General features: G+C 33.6%; 2 protein-coding genes and 1 pseudogene across 7 annotated transcripts; all 3 read left to right on the top strand.

The window, feature by feature from the left end:
* The first annotated feature begins 439 nt into the window (after nt 1-439).
* On the top strand, nt 440-12,579 carry LOC123203550 (sucrose transport protein SUC4-like). Of its 6 annotated transcripts, XM_044619949.1 has the most exons (7): nt 444-1,173; nt 3,888-4,633; nt 5,081-5,144; nt 5,229-5,272; nt 9,369-9,528; nt 11,328-11,367; nt 12,106-12,579. In XM_044619949.1, exons 1-5 carry the CDS (start codon nt 663-665, stop codon nt 9,525-9,527), a joined length of 1,524 nt encoding a protein of 507 aa, XP_044475884.1. In that variant the 5' UTR covers nt 444-662; the 3' UTR covers nt 9,528; nt 11,328-11,367; nt 12,106-12,579. The 6 variants fall into 6 exon arrangements, with proteins under 6 accessions (XP_044475888.1, XP_044475889.1, XP_044475885.1 ...); XM_044619950.1 differs by lacking the exon at nt 11,328-11,367 and having other exon boundaries at nt 443-1,173; XM_044619951.1 differs by lacking the exon at nt 12,106-12,579 and having other exon boundaries at nt 443-1,173; nt 9,671-11,402.
* A 253-nt stretch (nt 12,580-12,832) lies between these two features.
* Nucleotides 12,833-15,127, top strand: LOC123203548 (protein DETOXIFICATION 48-like). Its single transcript, XM_044619947.1, has 2 exons — nt 12,833-13,312; nt 13,390-15,127. Exons 1-2 carry the CDS (start codon nt 13,244-13,246, stop codon nt 14,917-14,919), a joined length of 1,599 nt encoding a protein of 532 aa, XP_044475882.1. The 5' UTR covers nt 12,833-13,243; the 3' UTR covers nt 14,920-15,127.
* Nucleotides 15,128-21,794: 6,667 nt separating this feature from the next.
* Nucleotides 21,795-26,080, top strand: LOC123203551 (annotated as a pseudogene).
* The last annotated feature ends 77 nt before the right edge of the window (nt 26,081-26,157 follow it).

Below are 26,157 nucleotides of genomic sequence, written 5' to 3'. Positions count from 1 at the left end.
TTAACACTTACTATAAATATCAAATACTAATATGTTCTTACCAATTCAATTTTTTATTATTTAAATCTTTAAAAAAATCAAAATTTTAATCAATTTTAAAATATTGTATTTTTGTTTTTTAAAATAACTGTTACATATTGAAATTTTAAAAAAAATTTTATTATCCTCATTATTTTTTACAATTATAGTTTAGAAACTTTTGAAAATAATAAATAAAAAATAAAATAAAATATATAAAATGTACTTATTAATTATTACTTTTTATTTAATATAATTTATTAATTGATGAGAACTCCATTTCTTAATATGCATCGTTTCAACAAAATTTGGGTGAAAAATAGTCTTTATAGTCTTATTTTTTGAAATACCCAAAATAACCATCTTTCTTCTATAATTAAGAGGTCCCTTTTCGTCATTCAATCACCCTCCTAAATAAATAATTGCCCTCTGTTTTAGAATAAATTTTCCATAGAAGTCAGTCTCCTAAATCCTCGCTGTAAGCCTGCTTAAGGCATATCCGTTATTAGTTTAAATGATAAGCCTATTAACTCACTAAGTTCCCTTCGCTCCCCTCCATCGGCCCTCTCACAGCTAACGTCATCTTTCTTCGGCACGCCATTTTCGAATTCAGAGACAATCCAATTTTGCCAAACTAAAACCGGATGCCAATTTCTGAAGCTGAGCGGTACCGTGGCAAAGAACGACCGTCAACGTCGCGGTCCGCTGCCCGGACGCCGGCCAGAGCAAAGGTCCGTCTACGACAGCTTCTTAAAGTAGCTTCCGTGGCGTGCGGTATACAATTCGGTTGGGCTCTCCAGCTGTCTCTTTTAACTCCTTATGTGCAAGAGCTTGGAATTCCTCACGCCTGGGCCAGTATCATCTGGCTTTGCGGGCCGCTTTCCGGCCTTTTTGTCCAGCCTTTGATTGGTCACTTTAGCGACCGCTGCACTAGCCGATTTGGTCGTCGGAGACCGTTTATCGTCGCCGGTTCCGCTTCGATTGCTATAGCTGTATTGCTAATCGGATATTCCGCCGACATCGGGTGGTTGCTTGGCGATAGGGGCGATCAAAAACCGAGAGCGATCGCCGTGTTTGTGTTCGGGTTTTGGATTCTTGATGTCGCTAACAATATGACTCAAGGTCCTTGTAGAGCTCTTCTGGCTGATCTCACTGGTATGAATTCATTTATTATTTAATAAATTTAATTACAACTGATTTAATTAATCCAATAATTGAATTAAAGTTCATTTTGTTTTTTTATTATTGGTTTTTAAAATATATATAAAAAATTGATATCTCGCTTTCGTCGGAATATTGTTTTAGAGTAAGGTCAGGAGTGATCATGAAATTACGATATTTTAGTACATATGATTGTTGCTGCTTTTCACCATTCCAAAGAATTATAATTCCCAGGTACTGTTTTTCGGAACTTTATCTGATTGATCATAATGACTATTCTGTCCTTAGAGATTAGTGATATTTTATTCTTGCCCTCAGAATGTCCACTAGCCTATTTTGTAAGTACGCCTATTATTTGCATCTGTCGTATTGTCATTTTAAATACTTTCGTCTTATTTTTTACATCAAAGACATATAAAACATTTATACATTTCTCCTATTAAATGCATATTAAGAAATCATATTTTTTAAGGCCAAAAAGTTTATTCCCACTCAAGATACGGTGAAATCCTAGAATCTCATCCTTTAATTTTTAAAAATCCAAATATCCATCTATAAGTTAAAATCTGTTAAAATTTTCAATTAGAATTAAGGATAAAATCGTTATTTATAATAATATTTTAAAAAATAAAAGTTCATATCATTTTATACCCTTGATTTGGAAAATTAATAATTTTTTTTCAAAATTAAGTTTTAAAAAGTGACATTTTTCCCCCAACCTAGGGTTTCAAATTTTGCTCGCGAAGTTCTAGTGAACGATGACCGATTTCTCTCTCTCTTGGTGACCTCTTTCTCTCTAACACTTTTCCTCTGATCGACGATGTCTGGATTCAACGAAATCCATACGAAGAGTTGAAACACTTCATCTGACCTTTCGTTGTCTAAACAAATCGGCTTCGTCTGGATTTTGTCAAATTCAGACATCATCGGTCGAAGGGAAAGTGCCAAAGAGAGAGACGTCACCAAGAGGGAGAGAGATTGACCGTTGTTCATCGGAAATTCGCTGGTAGGGGAAAAATGTTACTTTTCAAAACTTAATTTTGGGGGAAGATATTAGTTTTCCAAATTAAGAGGGTAAAATGATATAAATTTTTATTTTTTTAAATATTATTTTTAAATGATGATTTTACCCTTAACTTTAACTGAAAATTTTAACAAATTTTAATTCATTAGTGAGTGTTTGAGTCTTTAAAAGTTAGAGGATAGGGCTTTGAGATTTCACTATACCTTGAGTGGGAATAAGTCTTTTGACCTATTTTTTATTATTCTTTTAAAATAAAATGATGTTGTTTTATAAAATACAAAACGACATTATTTTATAAAACATAAAACGATATTGTTTACTTAATGGATATATAACCCAACCTAGTGAAAAGTTGTGTTTTTTTTTTTTTAAATTTTTAAATAAAAAATCCTTTTTATTTCTCACTATCAATTAATCGTTTAAATGGAAAATGAAAATTCACATAAATGACAGATCAAGATAAGAAACTTATTATTTTATTAGTTTTTTTTAGAACAGTTTTACAATAATAAATTATGGCCTTTATTGCAAAGAAGATTTTAAGCTTGATTGATATTCGTATGATAATTATACCATTTGACATTAGATCCAATCTTGATCCATTCCTGAAATAAAAAATAGATTTGATTAATTTTGTTTTATTGCATAATCACTAGGATTTGAAATTCTTTTAAGTCAAGTCAGATGATATAGAACAGGATAAAAATTTTAAAGATTTTATATAATTTCATTAAGATTATTTTTATTTGGCGCTTAGGGTTTTTAAAGATTTGAATCTCGGTTGTGTATTGTGTTATATTATGTTTTATGGTCAATTAAATGTTTTGCATTTAAAGTGTTATAATTAGGAGTGATATTATTATATATTTGGAAACGTATTATTAACAATATGTCGTATTTAATTTGTATATATGTGTTATTTATTTTTCTTGTATTTAAATTTTATTGTCATATTATTGCAAATATACTTCTATTATTTGTTGAATTATATTTGTACAATTTTGATATTGTTTTATTTTTTGTTCCTATATTTACTAACTAGGGTAAAGAGTCATTAATAAATTTTGTCTGAAGCATGGAATAATATCAATTCATATAGATACAGAAGAAAAAGTTTTTTATTGATTCAAATGTTGTACCTATGGTATAGAGAAAGAGGAAAAAACCAAAGATTTCATATAGTACTTTTGGTTGAAAAAATTGACTGCAATTATAGACCATTTTGAAGTGGAAAAAATGTTTCTTGTTACAAGGAGACGACTTCTACACATAATAAGAGTGGAGGATATTGATTTAAGTGATGAACGTTATTCTAAACATCTTAAAGGTCTATGATTTTGAGACTATATTTATTGTTTGTTTCAATTTTCTGGCAGAGGTTATAATTTTCATATGTCTACATAGTCATCCATCATGTGATGACGGATGCTTAGACAAACAGGGACAAAATAATTAGTCAAGACAAATTCCTATCTTTATTTCTCAATTCAGAAACTGAGCAAGGATGAGGAATGCATTTAGAATGGAACATGATTTTCCTGTAAATGCTCTTAAATAAATTACTATATGAAATCATTTATGGCTGAGCATGCACATTTTATACACAAATAAACTATTTACAAAAGATAAATTGAATCAAACAGCAAATTGACATTTTGTTTCTGCTAAATTTTTGTCATGTTAGGGAATGATCATCGGAGGACACGAGTAGCAAATGCTTACTTCTCACTTTTCATGGCTATTGGCAATATTTTTGGGTATGCCACTGGATCATTCAGTGGTTGGTTCAAGATTCTGCCTTTTACTGTTACCTCTGCTTGCAATGCTGACTGTGCCAACCTCAAGTCTGCTTTCTTTCTTGACATTGTTTTTATTGCAATTACTACATTTATAAGTATTTCTGCAGCAAAGGAAGTGCCTCTAGGTTCACGTAACAGATCCACTTCCCTTGCAGAAGAAGGGCCTGAACACTCAGGCCAAGCAGAAGAAGCTTTTCTTTGGGAATTGTTTGGAACTTTCAGATATTTCTCAGGAACCATATGGGTAATATTGTTTGTCACAGCTCTGACATGGATTGGATGGTTTCCATTTCTACTCTTCGATACTGATTGGATGGGTCGAGAGATTTATGGTGGCAAGCCAAATGAAGGGCAGAATTATAATGCTGGAGTTAGAATGGGCGCGCTTGGTCTGATGTTAAATTCAGTTGTTCTTGGAATAACTTCAGTTCTCATGGAGAAGCTCTGCAGGAAATGGGGGGCTGCTTTTGTATGGGGGCTTTCAGACATCCTCATGGCCCTTTGTTTTCTTGCGATGCTCATAATCTCCTTTGTGGCCAAAAATATGGATTATATAGGCTATGATCTTCCACCAGATAGCATTGTGATTGCAGCACTGGTTTTCTTTACAATTCTGGGTGTTCCATTGGCAGTAAGCTACTAAGTTGCTCCTACTAATTGTGTATTGGTTATTTATATTAGAAACTATTGAAATTGAAACTTAGTAACTTGGTGATCATCTTAACTAATTAACCTAAAATATGATCTATCTTTTAGTATATCACTCAAATATATCCTTTCTAAGGAGTGTAGAAAAAATTCCAAGTCTTCTAGAGAAGGGCCTGTAGATTGAATGGGCTGGAATAAAATTTATTGCCTTTGGCCGAAGAGATCATCTGCTGGAACAGACCCAAAATAGGTGGGACTTGATCTCTTCTGTAGAAGAGGCAGAGTAGTTTATTATGCTATTTTTTTAATCCAAGCATTTTGTGGGAAAGGGGAGAGGTTTAGTTGGTACTGACATTTGGATCCAAACAATTCTTTTGTTACTTTGTGCAAAATCTCATTTTGAGAATGTTATTAAAACATTTCCTTGCAGATCACTTACAGCGTTCCATATGCCTTGATTTCTACACGTATTGAAGCTTTGGGACTTGGCCAAGGTGGCATTTATTCTGTTATATTTATAGATTTTAATTTAGAGCTGTGGCCTTTGGACTGCTTTTGATGATGGTTGCTGCTTGCAGGTTTGTCATTAGGCGTTCTGAATCTGGCAGTTGTGATCCCACAGGTATTACATTGTTCTAACTTTCCTTTTCTACTGGTATTGATTAATTACTCATTGTTTTTATTTGTGCAATTCTAAGCTAAATTGGCATAAGCTAATAATTTTGATAGCAATAATTGCACACTGTTTCAGTAACTTGTGAGAATAATGTATGTGTTGCTAGGGGCATAAATTTTGAATTTTAGAGATAGAACTCTTCTGTATATTGCTGCTTAATAGCGGCTCAATTCAGCATAAAATTGGTTAATTATAAAAGGTAATTGATCTAGGGTGTGTCTGGGAGTATTCTAAGAAAATCTTTTAAGTGACTGTGCTTTTAGTAAAAGAACTTACTGGTACTTTTAACAGAAGCATTTTAGATATTCTTCTTAGTAAATATTCATATGAACATTCTATTAAGTGCTTTTCTAAAAGTACTTAATGTTATTCCTTCCAAATGATACAAAAATGATGTAAAAGCTGTTTTGACTGCATGAAAGCTCTTTTGGAAGTGTATAAAACTCTCACTCACACTGTTAGTTACCCAAACTAATATTATCATGTATCAATACCGAGTGAGGTTTGAAAGAAGTCATACTGTCCTTTGGCATCCTAGAGGCAGGTTTGTAGTAAACTTGCATGCAATGACATTTGTTAACAGAGTCATAATGGGTCAATTATTAAGTCTTGTGTTGAAATATACAATTTTTTTTCTAATTTAGGAAACCATACATTGTTACTATATTGTTAGGGATTTAGTTCTATTTTTATTATTCAATTTGTTTTCTTTTGTTTTATTTCCTATTTTTCAACATGAATGTCAGTCAAATTAGTTCCTACTTTCTCCAATTAGTTCTATGTTATATTATCAATTGTAAATAAGCCAAGATTATTCCTAAAGAATAATAAGATTAAATTTACCATTTAATTTGCATTATGTTTTCATTGGAGTGGACTTTTTTTCCTCTTAATAGTCAATTTACACCCTTCCTAATATCACCCTTAAGATTGTAAAATCATAATAAACGTAGACTTAACAAGTAGGATATTTGAATCGGTGGTGATAGCTATGTTCATTGGAGGAGATGCCCTGGTTCAGAGCAGTGAGTTACAAAACATCCAAGTAGCGTGCAGGTTAAACAAGAGTACAAATTCTCGAAAATGAGGATAACTACATTTGTTGGAGGAAATGTCTTGGTTATGAATTTGATGTAGTTCAAGTATAAATTCTTGAAAAACGAGGATTTTCCCTTTTTAAATGAAGTCATTGTCATTGTTTTGTGTTAAAAAAGGAAGCAGGGGAGTAATGCTTGAGTATCTATTGTGGAAAGATAAGCCTTAGTATCTAAGGTATCAAATGCAAAAATTTTTGGTTCAGATTAATGTTTAAATGAATCCAAGAAGAAATTTGATCCATTGAAGCTAGACAAAAAAGGACTTCTTATGGTGCAATTATCGTAAAAGGTTCGTCACATAATAAACTAGTGTTGGAAATTTTAATGTTAAACCTTTTAGGAATGGACAGTCAAAGGGATAGGGACAAACATACATGACAAATACTTAACAAACGATTGAAAAAGGTCCTCAAACACATTCAAGAACAGTTGAGTTCAATAGAAAAGAAATTGAAAAACGGAGAAAATATTAGAAAATTAAGAAGTTTGTTGGAGTCATTGGAGAAGCCAACATGAACAGGAAGTTGTACTCAGGCCTTTGCAAGTATATCTTCCTCTTCTCATGCATATAATGTTTTGGATATAGCCTAAATGCATGGATAGTTGACTAAGGAGCCACAGACCAGATGATCTATCATTCCCACAAATTTGTTTTATATACACTATGCCTAAGTCATAGGAAAATAACCATTGTTGATGGTTTAGTAACCACCATTGTTGGTCAAGGAGAAGTTCATGTAAATAATTATTATACTCTAAAAATAATAGTTCATACACCTAGACTTTTTACTAATCTTGTGTCAATCAAAAAATTCATCAAGGATTTTAATTACAGTGTTATTTTTCATCAGTCTCATTGTGAGCTTCAAGAAAAGGGCATGGGAAGGATGATTGTACATGTTAGAGTGAGGGATGGGTTTTACTACATTGAAGAAACTAGTGGGTAGGTTAATTCAATGATTGCTTCACCCTTATCATTTCAGATTGAGTCATCTAAATCCAATAAAGACAAAATTTCACTTCATCTCATCGTTTTAGTTATCCTTCATTTAGTATTGTCAAAATAATATTTTCTTTATTGTTTAAAGGTTAGTTATTGATTATTATCATTGTGATGTCTATGAACTTGTAAAACATTTTTCTTTTACAATTGTTTATGTTGGGGGTCTTCCTCCATTCCTAATGCTTTGAGGGTTCCATAGTTTGTTTCCTTTATTGACCACACTAGTGCGACATAGCTATTTCTTTTGAAACATAAATATGAAGTGAGCTAAGCAAGAGATATCTATACTTAAATATAATCTTGTAAAGGCTCAAGATAGGATGTGAAAGTATGCAAATTAGAGACATAAGGAATTAGAATTCTAGATAGAGGATAGAGTCTTTCTAAAATTACAATCATGTAGGTTTCGTTTGTTAGTCAACAAACCCAATGAGAAAAAAAAAATGTATGTTTTTATGGGCCTTTTACTATTTGTGATTGTATTAGTACAGTTGCATATTACCTCTCCTAACCTCTAGAATCAACGTATCCACCCTGTTTCCATATTTCTCAATTGGAGAAAGTGGTTGGTTCTAACGTTATTAGCCAGCCTCTGCCTACTTGCTTGATTAAAGACATGGAGTCAGAGTTGATCCTTGAATGAGTCTAGGATATGTGTCTTACTTCAAAAGGTATTTTAAAATTGAGCAACGCTATGTGAATCTTTTTGAATATATAAATAGGTACATATTTAAATGTGTTATCACGTGATTGGGTGTTATCTTATTTTTAATTTAAAATTATCTAATCAAATGATGATATACATTAATTGTATATTTATTTATGTATTCAAAGTAGGTACACATAGTTTTATCACTTAAAATTACTTGTTCCTAATTGTGCAAACACCCGAGAAGAAGCCACAGTAATGGTTGATTAGTTTCCTTTTCTTTTTCCCTTGATGATAAGGAAACTCATGATGGGGAGGGGGGTTAATGTTACACCACCTGTCATTAAGGTTTATAGGACAAGGATTACTCATAATAGCAACTTAAACAAAGGAAAAATCCAAGTAGAGAACAAAGCAATGAGGGAAGATTCAACTGGTTTAGCAAAGCTATTCCAAGAAACAACTGAAAAAAAAGGATAAAGAAGCAATAATTGTGGAAAAATAAGACTAACAGGGGAGAATAAGAAGACAAGGGAAAAGGAGGAGAATGGGAGGTGAGGATTACAATGGAGGTTCTAGTGCCTCAAAGATAGCTTGTTTTCTTTCATTTTTTCTGCAAATTGTCTAAATTCTGCCTTGAGAATCCTATTGGTTGATTGTATTGTTTTTACTATTAATCAATAAAAAGAACTATTACTAGTGTGGGAGTTGCTGGATTTACAGTTAGAATTCTAGCTATCTATTAATTCTCAAAGCACAAAATTGAATATATGGAGGCTTAGTTCATCAAACACTTGAATATTTTGAGAGGTTAGGAACTTAATTATGGTTTCTGTGAAAATTCTGCAAAATATCTCTCATTAATATTCATTTCCATTTTCCTGAAAGAGTCCCCCCGTTGGTGCTCGGCAATATGGTACTTTTGAACCAGATCTGTTCTTTGCAATAATGAAACTTATTCACTTTATTGCTCTTGAAACTCTTCACATCAATTATTATATCAAATTATAAAGCTCTGCAGAAGGATGGCAATTCTTTTCTGCTGAATCTTCAGAAAGTTGCAATGTGTTTCTGCTTCAAATGTCTAGTTTGTTAGGCTAAATCAATTGTTGTGATGGATATCAAATTAAGAAATAATTCATAACAAGGCAATGTAATTTGGATTTTTAGGCTTACAATGCTTTGATGCATTTCTGATCTCAACACCATGTGTTAAAATATTTCATAGCATGTTATTCAAACAAATGTATGTTTTCAGTATTGAGACCATCACATATTGGTGTTTGACAACAGGTAGTGGTGTCTGTGGGAAGTGGACCTTGGGATCAGCTATTTGGTGGAGGAAACTCACCAGCCTTTGCTGTTGGTGCAATTTCAGCATTTGCTGGTGGACTTATAGCAATCTTAGCTATTCCTCGATCTAGTGCACAAAAACCCAAGGCCATCATTTGAGGTATTGTGTTGTATTAATATTTTTGTATGATCCTTTATCATTACACATCCTTATTGTTAGCAGTTAGCAAGGATTTGTAAATAGCAATTGTGACTTATATTGATTGATAAAGTTTTTTGCTTATAATTATTATTTTTTTTAGAAATCATGTACTTCAGAGGTTTTCTTTCAAGTTTTCTCTTTCATTTATCTTTTTGGTACCCAAGGCCTCCGTTGTTAAGGCAATTGTCCACCACACTTAAAACAACATCGTAGCATACACAATATGACAACTGAAAGGTAGATATTTAGTCACCAAGTTATAGTGAGACAAGGTATAAATAAAATCAGTTGAGCATTGCTTTACTAGTACATCATGGAAATATTGCTTTACAGTTAATAGTCAAGGGAAAGTAAGTGAAGCATCATTTATAGATCCCAGTATTACTGGCAAGAGTACTTACCAATCAAGATAAGCTGACAGAGATTTATTCTTGGTGAAAAAATTAAATATTATTTAAAGGCAGAGTTGATTGCCCACTGGTGGTCCTATCATGATGCATTGAAATTTCATCTCTGTGCTTGAATATGTAGTATGAATGTGGTGAATTGTGCTTGGTGGCCAACAGTTAGTATGTGAGTTGTGCTGATTGAAACCTTGATGGAGACATGTCTTTTTATGCCCTGATTTTTTTTAAAGTTCCATTTAGTTTCATGGAAGACGTCCATTCTAATTGTTCTATCTTCCTTCTCTCCTCTTTCTTGCTTGCATCTGAACCTTGGAATAAATTCTTATGTTTATTGCACTTATCAGTATCTATGAAAGCCTGGTTTGCTTTAAATGCTCCCGTGCAACGCATTCTTCCAAAGTCTGGGAAGCATTTAAACGCCCTGTCTTTTTAGTACAAAATGCATCAGCAACTTGGTTTTAAATTCATATAGGGAACAGAATTTCCATGGCCACACTAGCACAGTTCTTTAATTTGATAATTGATCTGGAAAATAATGGGCTATGCTTTTTTTTTTTTATAACAAAAGAAAATTTACTTGAGTCAGATATTTTTTTTAGGATTAAACTGATCAACCAAGTAGGTAAAATCTTGGATTGTCATAAGCCCTATGTTAGAAAATTTTAATTTTAAAGAATTTTAACATTTCATAACCTTTATATTAGGTAAGTCAATAAGTTAATATTAAAATATCGTCGAAGGGGATTTAAACCTTTTCATGCTTGGAACCCCACTTCATTGTGGCTCAAGCTATCCCTTAGGTGCTTAACTATAGACTTGCGTAATTCAAGTTGGGTGATGTGGGAATTTCTGGGGATAATTTCTTCTAAAAACCAAGCATCAACGGCCCTTTTCAGGAAAGGAAAATAAAGGTTGTAAAAGAAGGAATCTATGAATATGTTCGAGTTTCTAGAGTAAGTATAATCTTTATTAATGTCATGTGTTGAAGGATCTTGTCACTGTTGTATATCCCTTTCCTACTCCATCGAAACTTGCATTTGACATTGCTGTTTAGTTTATTATGGTGCCTAAAAAAATTCTGTGTGACCTCCACTACAATAACAACTTGGTGTAAAATGGTTTCTTGATTAGCTGTACAACCTAGCGAATGGCATCACCAAGTAATCCTGGAACATGCCTATACCTGTTACTGCAATCTGGTGTTGATCTATCTTTTCTGAGCCCCACTTCCGAATAAGGATGCTAAATTCGAAATGTCTTTAAATTTATCATCTGAATAATTAATTTCTCATCTTTAAACTAATTTTTGTCCATTGGTTTTATTGCATGACACGTACCTCTCATCAACAGCAACTCATTGAGCTGGAGACACATGGAATCTGACATGGTGGTATGGATTTCAGAGAAATAAATACCTTATTTAAGGAAAAAAGGAAAAAGGTTAAATTAACTTTGTTTTTACAAAGGGTCGCAGATAGAGCTAAGGGCAGTCTTTCCTACAGAGGGACAGTCTGATCTGTGTTGTGAAAAAAGGGTACAAATTAAATGGCTGCAATTGTAGCACGTAATTGTCTCTTGGTGTTTCCTTTCTCCCATCTGCCGCTTCTCCATACGGCCATCCACTATCTTCTCCATTAACACAGTGGTCCCATTCATAACCCAACACCCACCTCCCCATACCCATCCCCTTTTTTTCAATAAAATGTGGAACCATTTTGAGTTAGACTGATTCTTTAGGTTTAAATAACTATACTAAAAAAGATAAAATTTTAAATTTAATTATTAATTTTACAATTAAGGTAAGTTAAATATCTGATTTTGATATAATATCATCAAATCTCAAACTTAAGCTTTTCATTTAGGGATTTTATATATTTTATCACTCAAATTATCCAATAGGGTTATCTATCATCCCTTTTAAATAATTGAATAATGTTATATCTATTTATTTTGAATACACAAATAGGTAAATATTTACGTATATTATTATATGATTGAATGTTATTTTATTTTAATTGTAAATCACTTAATTATACAATACTAAATATTAAATATATACTTATTTGTTACTTAAAATGGGAATTATAATTTTATTGTAAACAATTCTTTATTTTGATCGTATGGGCAGATATCTCAAGCTCTTAGCTACTGAACAGTAACAGGAGCTGCATGAGAAGTTGAAGGTTGAGCATTATTGTGATATGATCGGGAGAACCCCACATTGAAAGTGCAAACAAAAACAAAGCTGTAACTCCAGTACAAATCTTAGCCATCTATCTCTGTTCCATTTCTTAATTAGATGAAGAAACTCCCCCACAAATATTTATGGTAGAGTGCATATAAATGGGGCTTAAAGTTGTCACCTCTCAAGTTGGGAAAGAAATCGGGCGATGTTTTTATGTTGAAGTTTGTAGAAAGAAAGCAAAAGGTCGTGTTGGAATGGGTTTAAGCACATGGGTTGTGGAAGAATGGAAAATGCTTGGCTGCCTGCTTGCCTTTGAACTTGCAGAGATTTTATTCATGGCATTCCTTTGAAACGTACCAAATATATATGCCTTTGTCTTTTCTCAACTATATAATCCACTAGGGCAACATTTTTTTTTTTTTTTTTTTCAAATTTATCTCTCTTATTGTACAAATTAAAGAATATTATCCACTAAATTAAAAAAATTAGTGCTTTTAACTTCAACTAAACCCACCATCGACTAAATGCCACAAACCTCCCCCATTATAGTTAAAACCAGATAAATTTATGGAGAAAACAGGATGAGACGGTGAAAAATGATTATACCACCTAATGGTTGTATCTGATATATACAAAAAAAAAAAAGATATAAAAAGCTATCTGCTTCCTATCTTCTCACAAGGCAAGGCTGAAACTTTGTTCTCTTTTTTTCATATTATTAATACAAAGAGACCACCCTTCACGGCGGAGGAGAGGGTCTACAAAGACAAGACGGAGGCCCCTACCCGCAACTTCCAAAGCACTTTTCTGAAGTTCATCTCTTTTATACATTTGACACGTGCCTCACAACCCAAACAGATGGGCCCCGGTTTTTCACCTATATATACACAAATCGCCTTGCATACTTTATAGCATCAGAAAGTAAAATCCATCAATATAAACTCAAAAACCTTCACCTCCTCAGGCTTTGATTATACCTTATTTAGACTTCTTGTCTTTATCCTTATGTGTAATTCAGAGCCTTCTTCGCCATCCTGCCTTTTCTCCCAATAAAACCCATTTTCTGAATCCTAACAAAAACATGGACTGTCACACTACTACTCATCATCAAGAAGAACATGAACTACATAGATGGCCAACTCCTTCTGAGGTAAAAACCTATATATACAGAAGATTCATTTTTTCTCCTTTTTTCTATTCTCCCTCACTCTTTGTTGCATTCTTCAGGCCTTGGAAGAAATCAAAGCCATTGGGAAAGTCTCTGGTCCAACAACTGTCACTGGTCTTCTTATGTATTCGAGAGCCATGATCTCCATGCTTTTTCTTGGGTATCTCGGTGAGCTTGAGCTCGCTGGTGGCTCTCTTTCCATCGGGTTTGCCAATATCACTGGCTACTCTGTAATCTCTGGCTTGGCTATGGGAATGGAACCCATTTGTGGACAAGCTTACGGCGCCAAACAGTGGAAGCTTCTTGGCTTAACTCTGCAAAGAACTATCCTTCTCCTTTTCTCCACTTCTATTCCAATATCCTTCATGTGGCTTAACATGAAGAGAATCCTTCTGTGGTGTGGCCAAGACAAAGAAATATCTTCTGTGGCTCATACTTTCATTATTTTCTCAATTCCTGACCTCTTTTTCCTTTCATTGCTTCACCCCCTTCGCATTTATCTTCGAACTCAAAGCATTACGTTGCCATTAACTTACTGTTCTGCCATCTCTGTACTCCTCCATGTTCCACTCAATTTCCTTCTTGTTGTTCATTTCAAGATGGGCATTGCAGGGGTGGCCATAGCTATGGTTTGGACTAATCTCAATCTCTTCCTCTTGTTATCTTCATTTGTATATTTCTCTGGTGTTCATAAAGATTCATGGGTTTCTCCAAGCATGGATTGCTTAAGGGGGTGGTCTTCTTTGCTTTCCCTGGCTGTGCCAACTTGTATATCAGTTTGTCTTGAATGGTGGTGGTACGAGTTTATGATTATGCTTTGTGGGCTTCTTGCTAACCCAAAAGCTACCATTGCTTCCATGGGAATCCTTATTCAAACAACATCTCTTGTTTATGTCTTCCCTTCATCTCTAAGCCTGGGAGTTTCAACAAGAGTTGGAAATGAACTGGGTGCTAACCGGCCTGCAAAAGCCCGCATTTCCATGATTGTTTCTCTCATTTGCGCAGTAGCATTAGGCCTCATGGCCATGCTGTTTACAACATTAATGAGGCACCAATGGGGAAGGTTTTTCAGCAACGATGCTGCAATTCTTGAGCTGACTGCAATAGCATTACCAATTGTGGGGCTTTGTGAGCTCGGAAATTGCCCCCAGACAACTGGCTGTGGTGTATTAAGAGGAAGTGCCCGCCCAACAATCGGAGCAAACATCAATTTAGGTTCATTTTACTTAGTGGGTATGCCAGTGGCTATGTTCATGGGATTTGTAGCCAAAATGGGGTTTGCCGGGCTCTGGCTAGGCTTGCTTGCAGCTCAAGCTTCATGTGCGTTGCTCATGCTATATGTTCTATGCAGAACAGACTGGATGGTTCAAGTTGAAAGAGCAAGAGAGCTTACACAATCTAAGACAACAACAACAACAACTAGTACTACATTATTTTTGCCAGTTTCATCATCAAAGCCAGAAGATTCTCTTGTCATCAACAAAGATAATCTTGAAGAAATATTGTGCATTAATGATAAGCTTGAGAAGTCAGCGCCACTAGAAACAGACCCACTTCTATCTGCTAAACACACTACTACTGTGCATTGATCACAGTAAACTTCTCCCCATTTTTGCCTCTTCTTGAGGAGCTGATGTGGAAATTATTCATTAGCAGAAAGAGGGTTTTCCTCTCTCATTTTCACTTGTATTATTGAGTCGTTTTTTTTTTTTTTTTTAAATATTATCATCTATGTTGCATTAATGAGCAGCAGCTTGTAGAACAGAACAAATTAATATACTTCTAAAATTAGCTCAATTAATTAATACCAATAGATACTGAAGAGAGAGAGAAGAAAGAAAGGGTTAAGCTGTCGGTTGGCTAGAGGCTTGTATAAAAAAGATGTTGGCTTATTCCATTTATGGCTACGAGGTTTCACTGCCTAAAATGGAAACTGGCAGATTAACTTTCCCCATGTGATTTATGAATTCACTCCAAATGTAAATAGATTTAACTCTTAAAACCAAAGAGAGGGTTGGGTTGGATGGGGGCCCCTGCTTCAAACTGAAGAAACAAAATCCATGTATTATTGCTTATGTCTACTTCTCACATGACAAAATTACTTTACCAGCTCCCCACTCCCTCCTTTGGCCTCCATTTCCTCTCATTTTATAATCCCACTTACATAATAGAACATAAAAGAAAATAGAAAGAAATAAATCAGGAAATGTCTAGTTTGGGTAAAAATAAAAAATTACTAAGAAAATAAATTATTTAAAAGATTATTAGATATAAATTATTATTATATTTGATAAATTTTTATTAGTATAAATAATTATTGTGTTTGGTTGAATGTAATAAATGAATATCAAAATATTAGGTGGTATATCAATTTATCCTTTACTGATCTAAACCAGTGGTTTTGGTTATTACATATAAAGTTTTATTTGTTTAGTGTGATTAGCTCAGTTTCGAAGAAATAATCTAATTCGAATGGGGTGCCTCATTAAAAAACAATTCTTACACAAAAAAAAAAAAAAAAACCCTAGTTAGCTTATTATTATACTTAATAGTGAAAAAAGAGGGGTGTGAATGTGGTTGGCAAAGATGGATGGTCACACACACACATACACACCCGCACACACACAAAAACCCTAGTTAGCTTATTATTATACTTAAAAGTGAAAAAAGAAGGGAGTGAATGTGGTTGGCAAAGATGGATGGGGTAATTGATGAAAATAGGGTGCCCTTTGAATCATAAAATATTAAAAGAAGCTATGCTTTGCCTTCGCCCTTGCCCAAGTTTATATATATATATATATATATATATATATATATATATATATATATATATATATATATATATATATATATATATAAAATTTAAGCGTGCATACAAGGGATATATCGATATGGCATTGTTGTGTATTGTCAGTGTTGGTACAAATTGGAGACTGATATAATACAAACTGGATTATATTGAGTCTGTCGTTGCTCCTGCCGATCACTTCATAACAAAACACACTATTGCAAAGTCTACCACTATGTGCCCTCCTTATCCTCGTAAGTAATATTACGTACACTCAATTATATATTTAAATAATATATTATCATATGATTGAATATATTCAATTATATAAGAATATATTATTTAAATATTCAAAATTAGATACACATAATTCTGTTACATCATCATTTACTACTTGTTCTTGAAACGTTCGATGCTATACCAGAAACCCTAGCTATGAGACACATTTTATGGAGAAATATTTTATGTTCTCAATACTCAATTCTAAATGGGGAGGCATATATCCTAGTTTGGCTGCTTACAACTCACATACATTAATTAAATTACAATAAAATTATATGTATAATTTTTATATGTAACTTTATATGTAAACAACGATATGTCACTAAATAATTACGTATTATTTTATTTTTAATTTTTTAATTATTCAATTATATAATAATATATTATTATTTATATATAAAATTGTATATATAATATTAATAAAAAATTTTATTGTAATGAAAAAAAAAGTTAAAAATACAAGTACCATCACTTTTATTTCGATCAAATTGTACATTGGTGTCATTTGTTTATTATTATTAGTACGTTTCAATATAATATATATATATATATATATAAATAAAATTCTCCCGAAATTGGATTCTCAATTAATTAGAATGAGGGTTGTCGAACATGTACATAAATGGAAGTGCATAATTAATTATAAAACACATATTCGAACGCTATGTTTTTTTTTTTAAATATTATACAAATTAATACAAAGAAAATAATAATATTTTGGGGTGAGGAATCTTTTGAGTTTAGAATACTTTTTATTATGAATTTAAAAAAAACTATAAATAAATATATATATATATATATATATTTTATATAATTTAAATATATAAATAATATATTATTATTATTATATAATTAAATAATTTAAAATTTAAAATAAAATAATAATTAATTATATAATAATTTATCATTTATATATTTAAAGCCGTCATTTTCAAATACATCATTGTTAACTTTGAATCGAATAATTATAAGCCACGTGTGACATTAACAAAGCGAAAAGTGTCTCGCACATCAAAGCCCACTTTCCTTAGTCGCCCACCAATAGCATCGTTTCGTGCGCCACATGGAAAACATTTTCGTAAAAAAATTGAAAAGAAAACAAAACCAATAATCAAACAGCGACCGCCCTAACCATAAAAAAATCCCCAAAAAGAAAGCAAATAGTTGAATTATGAGTAATTAAAAATTTAAAAAAAAAAAAGGTCTTGTCCAAATACAAACCTAAAACTGGCAACAGCATCTGTGCTTTTTCCCTAAAAATGTCACATCAAGAACCTGCATTGAGGGCACACAGTCAGAGAAAGGAGCAGCCCTTATCTTCTTTCACACGCAAGGGTTAAGTCTAAGATATCTGGCCTGGAGTTGATTTTAAGAGGAAGTAAGAGTAATAAAGAAAATTTCAAATATGAAAGCGGAAAGTTTAAACTTTATGTTATAATATTTTTAAATTAAATTATTGGTTTGCTTCGAATGAACGAGTAAATTAAGGTAAAATCTTTTTGATAAAAAAATAAATATGTGATTGTGACCCGTCCTTGTTTTGCCCTTAACATGCTAGTGTTGAACATTGAAGAAGAATAACTCTCTCGTCTTCTTCCCAAAATCCAATATTAATCCATTTATGGAAGAAAGTCATCACGTACATGCATTTATAATGAAACCCTATTAACCAAAAGCTGAAACATGTACTTTATCGATTCTTCTTCTCCTTCCTCCTCTATTCTAAGTTTCGTGTCATTCCCCAAATATTTGATTCCATTTATTTTTTTTTAAAATTATATATATCACCGCATAAAAGTATATGCTCCAAGTCATTGCCACCTCACTTGAATTGTCTTCCATTCCATGGTTTAATGCATGATGATCCTTTTCCTATATATATATATATATAATAGTGTGATTATTAATTAAAGTGGGTTGTGATTGCGATGCATTATATTGTTGATGGTTGAAGAAAGATACATGTCTTCAAGTAAAATAGAAGAAGAGGGAGAAGAAAGGAAACAGAGATTGAAGAATGGATGACTCTGCGTAGAATTCAAAGATGGCAATGGTATGACAAGGTTATAGTCACACAAGGGCTAGAGTCTTTGCCGTAATGCATGCACTTTCAACAAGGGTCCCCATTCCCAAGATGTAGAGTAGCCGTTGCATGAAATGAACAAATGCTAGCTAATCATGCTATTGCAGGACCATTTTCATTTATTTTACTTCTACTGTTTTATAGGGACTAATTTCCTGAGTGTCACTTTGTGGGGTAATGGGTACCACTTATAAGGGAACAAATATTATCATTTGTTAGGTGGAAGCTATGAGTTTTCAAACTATTCTTCTTGTATTTGAAATTCCTCTCTAATGAGTTTAAGCCGACCTCCATTTCGTACTCTATCCAATCAACTGAAAGAATTTGTATTTTGACCACTTTGTGTTTGAAATAGCTCTATACAAAGCCAGTTTTTTCTTTTTTTTATTCATTTGGTTTTACAATAAACAACAAAAAACAAGTCAATTTATAAAGCTAGCTATCAGTGTCACAAGCACCCTCCATGATAGAAGATAAGCCACTTCTTTAACCTACTACCATTATAAGGGAGAAAAGCTGATGGATCAGAGATAAACATGTTTTGTTTATAGGAAAAGATAGATAAACTAATTAATACAGGCAATTTCTTGATTGAAAAACACGTGGGTGATAAGGCTCCGATGAAAGCAGAAAGAAACCAAGTTTAATCATGTTTGATTGCCAAGTGCTTAATTCCTTTGAAGTGAGAGAAAAGCAAACAAAAAGATGCCACCCCATAACTTAGTGGTTTGACATTTCGTTTGTTATTTTATTTAGTGTCTGACCATCTTATTATTCAACTTCATCTTTACATTCTTAATTTGAACAACCAACTACTGAGATCAATGATGAGAAGCAAAATGGAAAAAGAGTCCAATAAGCTTTGTTTTCTTTGTTATTATAAGAAACTTATACTCTACATCAACCTCATATTCATATGTACATTCTTTCATTATATGGGAATCATTTGGTCAACTTGAGATAATTATTTGAGAATACGCCACTCAGATTTCCCAAAATGACAAGATTTTGGTCTTCGCCTTCCCTTTGATCTTGGCAGCTATATATGTTTAATACGGAAGCAATAAGCATGCCCAGTCTGATAAACCCAATTCATAAAACTCCAACCTGAATTTAACACACAAACATTAATTTCTCTTGTGAATATTATCAAACCCTTTTGTTTCGTTTAAGCAACAGAATTATTCATAGGAACTAGAAATTAATACGGAAGTATATATTAAGATTAAGACCATTCAATATTGGTCGATGAAGCAGTCCAAGTTTGTATCTTATAGGTCAAGAAAATTCATCCCCAATCTTTTTAACACATAAACATATCCTTAGACATACATACATACATACATACATACATACATATCTATAAGCCGGGCAATATATGAATATGCAAATGAAGACTCATATTTGGCCCTCACATGAGACAACCAACGGAGAGACATTGCATTAGTGGTCCTAAAACACATGAGGTATTAAGAGATTCATCTAACAAACAGATTAAACTTTTAACTCTAATTATATCTTGGTGTACATGTGCTATCATAACCACCAGGGTTTGGATGCTACCAAGAGTAGGAATGGGTATAATGCGAATATACAAAGTAGGTCTAAGAGATTCTTCTAATGTTTTTATAACATAGGGGTACCTAGCTTCAGGAATTGTGAGAAATCAGCCTAAGGCCATATATAAGACAAACCACACGCCCATCCAAAAAGCTAAATGCATAATTAACAAAATGGGTCAGCATGGCCAAAAAGCACAGACTCGGGCCCCCACAGTGCATGACCTTAATCCTGGGGAGATTTTCTTCACATGACATGGTACATCATCTAGCAATTTGGGCACTGCCCCGGCTACAAAAGTAACTCCGATGAAATTCGTTCTTGAAAACCCTCCATTAGGGATTATCAGATTCTGATTTCAGATTTTAATAGTTCAATTAATAATCCTAAATTAAAATGAATCAAACCCTAATTTCAAAAGAACTCTAATTTGAAATTTTCAATCCCTAATTGTAGTCTCTAAATTTCATATTTTATAACCTAATGTCTTGAGATACCACATGTAAGATTTGATTTACATGAACTAAGCAAAATCAATTCATTCGATGAGATTATTGCATATACTATAAAACATTGAATAAAACTAGTTTAGGGTTATAAGAATACCTAACACACCATCATTATGAATTTGCTAATTTCTTGAAAATTTCTTATATTGAAATGATACCTCTTACTCCCCTAAAAGCTTATAGAATAAAAACTTTATGACAACTTTTAAGTAAAGTTGTTTTATTTTTTAAACACAGACCTAATCAATATATGACAGGTTATTGGACTCAATCCAATAAATCTTAATGTTAACACTAATATTATCTATTCAGATTATAGCTAAAAGTATTTTTATTGATTATTTAAACTTATTTATAAATTATTATTGAACTAGTCAATTACTAAATTTTGTTAAATCAAAATTATAATTAATGTTATCAAAAATTATACCTCAAGCAGCACCTATTTGTTATATGATGGATATCTAATGGTACCCCTAGCATTCTAGCAACTTGACACATCAAGCGTGCAGATAATTTATGTCAAAATCGTATAGAAATCTCATGTCACTTAGGTGTATATTGACTCACAAGACAAATCTCCTTTAAGTAATAAAAGATTTGAGTCATTCGATCATGATCCCACATCTTACATCGGATATGGTATTCAAGTTGTTGTAATATACACTTGGGCATAATTATTATGATGTCGTATTTAATGTCAAGTGGTTATATTGTTCTACCGATGCAGATGTAAAGTGAATGCGTCGATTAAATGATATACATCATATTAAATATAAAACAATGACGCTACACCCAATCATCTTCAACATGTACTAATCATGATTATACATGTATCACTTTAATCGGATGAACATGTAGACTTAGCTAAACCTCCAAGCATCACATGCCCCTAGCTATAAAACCCAAGAGGTAAACAAGGGCAAGAAATCATTTCCTTCCAATAAGCATTCTTTGAATTATCTCTAGAACCCATATGGAATACATTTCAAATTCACTTAACCAACGAAAACAAGAACATTTTGTAATTGTTCTCTAAAAACACAATACAAAAAAAGTAATAATAAAACACCAACACGTATGTTTTGCTTAAACAATTAAACCACTATAAAAACTTTTATACATTACTGTTATAAAATACCACAGGTATGTTTTGTTTGGCACATCCCACTAACAATTACATTATATTTCTCATGAAATATCTCTATATATATAATTACAAGTTCGCGTGACTTGGGCAGAAAAGACAGAGAGAATAGACCATGGTCGCCACTCACTAATGAGTAAAACTAAAAAACACTCTTTTTTTAACTTGGTTACTCACTGTTTCACCCTCCTGTTGAACAAAAGACAGAACAATGATACATTCTTGTATCCATTACATCCGTAAATGAATTAGGTGTCTTAAATATCTATCACTTTCCACCAACTAGGCAAAAACACTGATTGACGTTTTGTCTTTGTTTTGTTTGCAGAAGAAGCAAAAGTTACTAGGATTACAGCCGTGCATGATCAGAAATTTCTCACCAGGACCATAGATTAGCACTCAATAATCTGAGTTTAATTGCTAATAAATCTAACACAAATGGGATAGTTCATATTGTATGGTAGAGTTGTGAATTTGCACAAAAGTTTTACTCTTGTTTGTTTGTTCTAATCTTCCATTGGAAGCCATACCTGAGTTGCTGAGCTTATCATCTTTCTTCATTTAGCTTGCACTGGGTTTCTTTCTTTATAAGGAGTTAAATGGACCAAGCCCGACGCCAATTATGGGCTTTGCCCAATCAATATTTTTCTCATCATCTTCAACTTTGATCAAGCCAGTGGAGTTGTCATCGCTCATTTAATTAGCCGTCGTCATCTTGTTTGTGCTGAAGGATTATTATCGGGTAGGGTTTTATAGGGAAATTAATTTACTACGTGACTGCCCTAGTATGGTTATTAATTTACTTCATGACTGCTTGAATTAAAGCACAAGCCTGCAGTTTCCTTTCCTCCAAAACTCATTGCTCCTTTCCTCTCTCCCTCTTTGTCTTTCTCCAAACTGCTCTCAGATGACGCTACACCCATTACATATATTAGAGTAGAATTGTGAATTTCCGCAAAATTTTTACTCTTGTTTGTTAGTTCTAATTTTCCATTGGAAGGCATACCTGAATTGCAGAGCTTATCATCTTTCTCAATTTAGTTTGCACTGGGTTTCTTTCTTTGTAAGGAGTTAAATGGACCAAGCCCGATGCCAATTCTGGGCTTTATCCAATTAATATATATCTCATCGTCATCATCTTCAACTTCTAATCAAGTTTCAGTGGAATTGTCATTGGGTAGGGTTTTATAAGGAAATTAATTTACGCCATGACTGCCCTTATATGGTTATTAATTTACTCCATCACTGCTTGAATTGAAGCAAAACCTGCACTTTTCTTTCTTCTACAACTCATTACTCCTCTCCTCTCTCCTCTGTCTTTCTCCAAACTGCTCTCAGATCTCACTCTCTGTCTCCTAATATAACAATTTCAGAGCCTACAAATCCAATTCATGGAGATTATATTTGTTCATTTATATTCCAACTCATTTCACTCCATTTGACTTCGTAAGTCAGATGGCCTCCATCCGCCGAACTCTTTCTCCGCCTTTCATGGCCGTTCCTACCCAAACGGTTCCAACGCTACATTTCCATCTTCTCACAGGCTCATTCATAATGCTAAATATTCATCATCGCCGTTACCGTCAATTTACTCATTCACACTGTATCTCCGTCGATTCCTTTCATCCCGTAAATCATGGCGAAAATCTCTCTACCACTGTCTTCTATTCTTCCTGCTCGGTATTCTGTTAGGCATGACGCGTTTGACGCCATTTGGTCACGTGACGGAGATCGAAGACCACGGTGTCTTTTTTGAGATCAAGCCGCCACATGTCAACGTGCAATTTGACACTCACAACACCGAGCGGATTAGCGGGCGTGACAACGTCGTCCTGGATACAGTTAATTTCGTAGAAGAGAAGAGAAATGAATCCGAAACAATTGACAATTACAGAGACAGATACGATTTCGTGCCGAGAAAGCAATTAATTGTGATAACGCCAACGTACAACCGGGCAATGCAGGCGTATTTTTTAAATAGATTAGCGCAGGTCTTGAAGCTTGTACAGCCGCCGGTGCTGTGGATAGTGGTCGAGGAAAATGTGGCGTCGTTTGAGACTGCGGAGATGCTGAGAAAAACTGGGGTTATGTATAGGCACTTGGTGTGTCAAAAGAATTCGACCAACGTGAAAGATAGAGGGGTTCATCAGAGAAATGTGGGTTTAGAGCATATCGAAAGGCATAGACTTGATGGGATTGTGTACTTTGCAGACGATGATAATGTCTACACCACTGACTTATTTGAGAGCCTGAGAGAAATCAGGTATCTTTTGTTCACTTTCTTCCGGTGTACTTCCACTAAAATGTGTGCTTTGCTGATAGTAATATATGTTAGCTTACATTTCAACTATTACAGCATTGTGTTTTCATTGCTTAATTCAACGGGTGGATGTAAATGGTATACATACTGATCGGCAAAGTGAACAATTTCTTGAATTGCTGAGTGTCTTTACTAAAATATTTATGAAATTATACGTCTGATATGTAGTATTGGATATTTGAAACTGCCTCTGCAATAAATTACCTCTGCTTTGTATCTCTTGTTTGTGGGTTAATTTTGCATATCTTCTTTAGTGAGAGTCATTCTGTTTGTTTGTTTGTTTGTGTATTATTGTTTATCAGTTTATTCATGTTGAGATATTGCTTTTTGATCTTGATATTACCAAAATACTGGTCTGACTTTTGGTTTTGCTTTTTCCATTCAAGTCATTCTTTGCTGGTCTTCATGTAGTCATGTGAACTTTAAATGTTCATATGACTTTGTAACATGATTTGCTTGATTTGGGTTGTTCAAGCAATGAATTATGGCATCTGTTGATCATTATAAACTAGTGAGTAGAGTATCTTGGGCACATGGCAAGCCTTCTTATAAGGCATTTGCATGTTCATTACTATGTAAATTTGGTAAACCTGCTGTCTCTCCTTTTTTTTTTCCTTTTTAATAAAACCCTTCGAGGATTGAAATGGATTTGTTGCCTGATTTCTACAAATTAGATTCTTATATATCTTAGGTCACCCATTATGACCAGAAAATCTGTAACTGCAAATTACATGGTAATTCTGCTAATTCCTTGTGATGTTCGAATTTGGTGCAGCCGATTTGGCACGTGGCCTGTTGCCATGCTTGCACAAAGCAAAAACAAGGCAATTTTGGAAGGTCCTGTATGCAATGGAAGCCAAGTTATTGGGTGGCACACAAATGAGAAGAGTAAAAGACTCCGTCGGTTTCATGTTGATATGTCAGGGTTTGCTTTTAACAGCACTATCTTGTGGGATTCTAATAGATGGAAGCGCCCCTTTCGAAATCCAATTCGACAGTTAGACACAGTGAAGGAGGGTTTCCAAGTATAATTTTTTTTCATTCTAATTTATTTTTCTCTTTTTAATACTGTAAAATTCTAAGTGTGCTTAAATTATTACAAGCAATAGTTGAATTTTGTGCACCAACATTATGCTTTATACAGGAGACCACATTTATAGAGCAACTGGTGGAAGATGAACCCAAATGGAAGGTACACCACCTGGTTGTTCAAAAATACTGAACTGGCATCTTCATTTGAACACTCGCAATCTTGCTTATCCTAGAGGCTGGCTACTTCAGAAAAACCTTGATATTGTTCTCCCCGTTAAGTGATGTGACTGCAATCCTGCAATCCACTTGCAGCCTCAAATGGGTATGATTTTCTGTGTTGTCCTTTTGCAGCAATCAAAATTTTAACATTTGCATGTCTCAACATTGTCAGTTGGAAAATTAACTTCCGGAAAATTATTTCCGAAAAGAAAAGAACACTTTTATTTTCTGATGAGCAAGAAAAGGTTCATATCTCAAATAGGCAAAGAAGACTTTTTCCTAAAGAAATTTCTAATTAATTGTTTCTAACTCGGGCTTTTTCTGTGACAGTCACTATTTTGTTTCCCTGGCCAGTCAGTCTCCCTGAGCAATTGTTGCTTCGTGTGCCACCAACAGGGCACTGCCACTCGGCTGACTAGCAGTGGCAAAGAAACAGAAATATATGATTTTACATATGCAGTTTTGCTGGCGTGATATCCTTTCACAAGTGAGATTCTGTATTTGTTGTAGAGAAGTGGTGTTGTTTTATATTGGGGGGGCGTTTTAATTGCTATCTCAGAGCACTAAACACCTCATCTCAGGAAAAAGGAACATGTTCTCTCTCTGGGCTATGTTGTGAATCCAAGCTGGATACTACCAACATGCCATGCAATTAAAATTCTCAGACAGTCTGGCTCTGTCATTCTCTTGTGCATTTGATATTCTCTTTGTTATTATTGTATATATATTATTTGGGATGCTTTCGCAACTTGTTTGGTATGATGCCATTAATGATATTGCAAATGAATGGTGGTGGTTGGCGTGGACTCATTTATAGATTATATTAATTGTACCTGGTCGTAGCTGCTGTCACATCCTTAACCACCCCAACATTACAAATTAATACG

Source organism: Mangifera indica, chromosome 19 (genome assembly GCF_011075055.1).
Source record: "Mangifera indica cultivar Alphonso chromosome 19, CATAS_Mindica_2.1, whole genome shotgun sequence".
Lineage (NCBI taxonomy): Eukaryota > Viridiplantae > Streptophyta > Magnoliopsida > Sapindales > Anacardiaceae > Mangifera > Mangifera indica.
This window is presented reverse-complemented; position numbering and strand designations above follow the sequence as displayed.

What these genes read in the sequence shown, in the direction of transcription:
- LOC123203550 (XM_044619950.1), top strand. Translation starts at nt 663, where the DNA reads ATGCCAATTTCTGAAGCTGAGCGGTACCGTGGCAAAGAACGACCGTCA. An exon ending in TCTTCTGGCTGATCTCACTG is followed by an intron (nt 1,174 to 3,887) that starts GTATGAATTCAT and finishes TTGTCATGTTAG; the next exon opens with GGAATGATCATCGGAGGACA. An exon ending in AGCTTTGGGACTTGGCCAAG is followed by an intron (nt 5,145 to 5,228) that starts GTGGCATTTATT and finishes TGCTGCTTGCAG; the next exon opens with GTTTGTCATTAGGCGTTCTG.
- LOC123203548 (XM_044619947.1), top strand. Translation starts at nt 13,244, where the DNA reads ATGGACTGTCACACTACTACTCATCATCAAGAAGAACATGAACTACAT. An exon ending in GATGGCCAACTCCTTCTGAG is followed by an intron (nt 13,313 to 13,389) that starts GTAAAAACCTAT and finishes TGCATTCTTCAG; the next exon opens with GCCTTGGAAGAAATCAAAGC.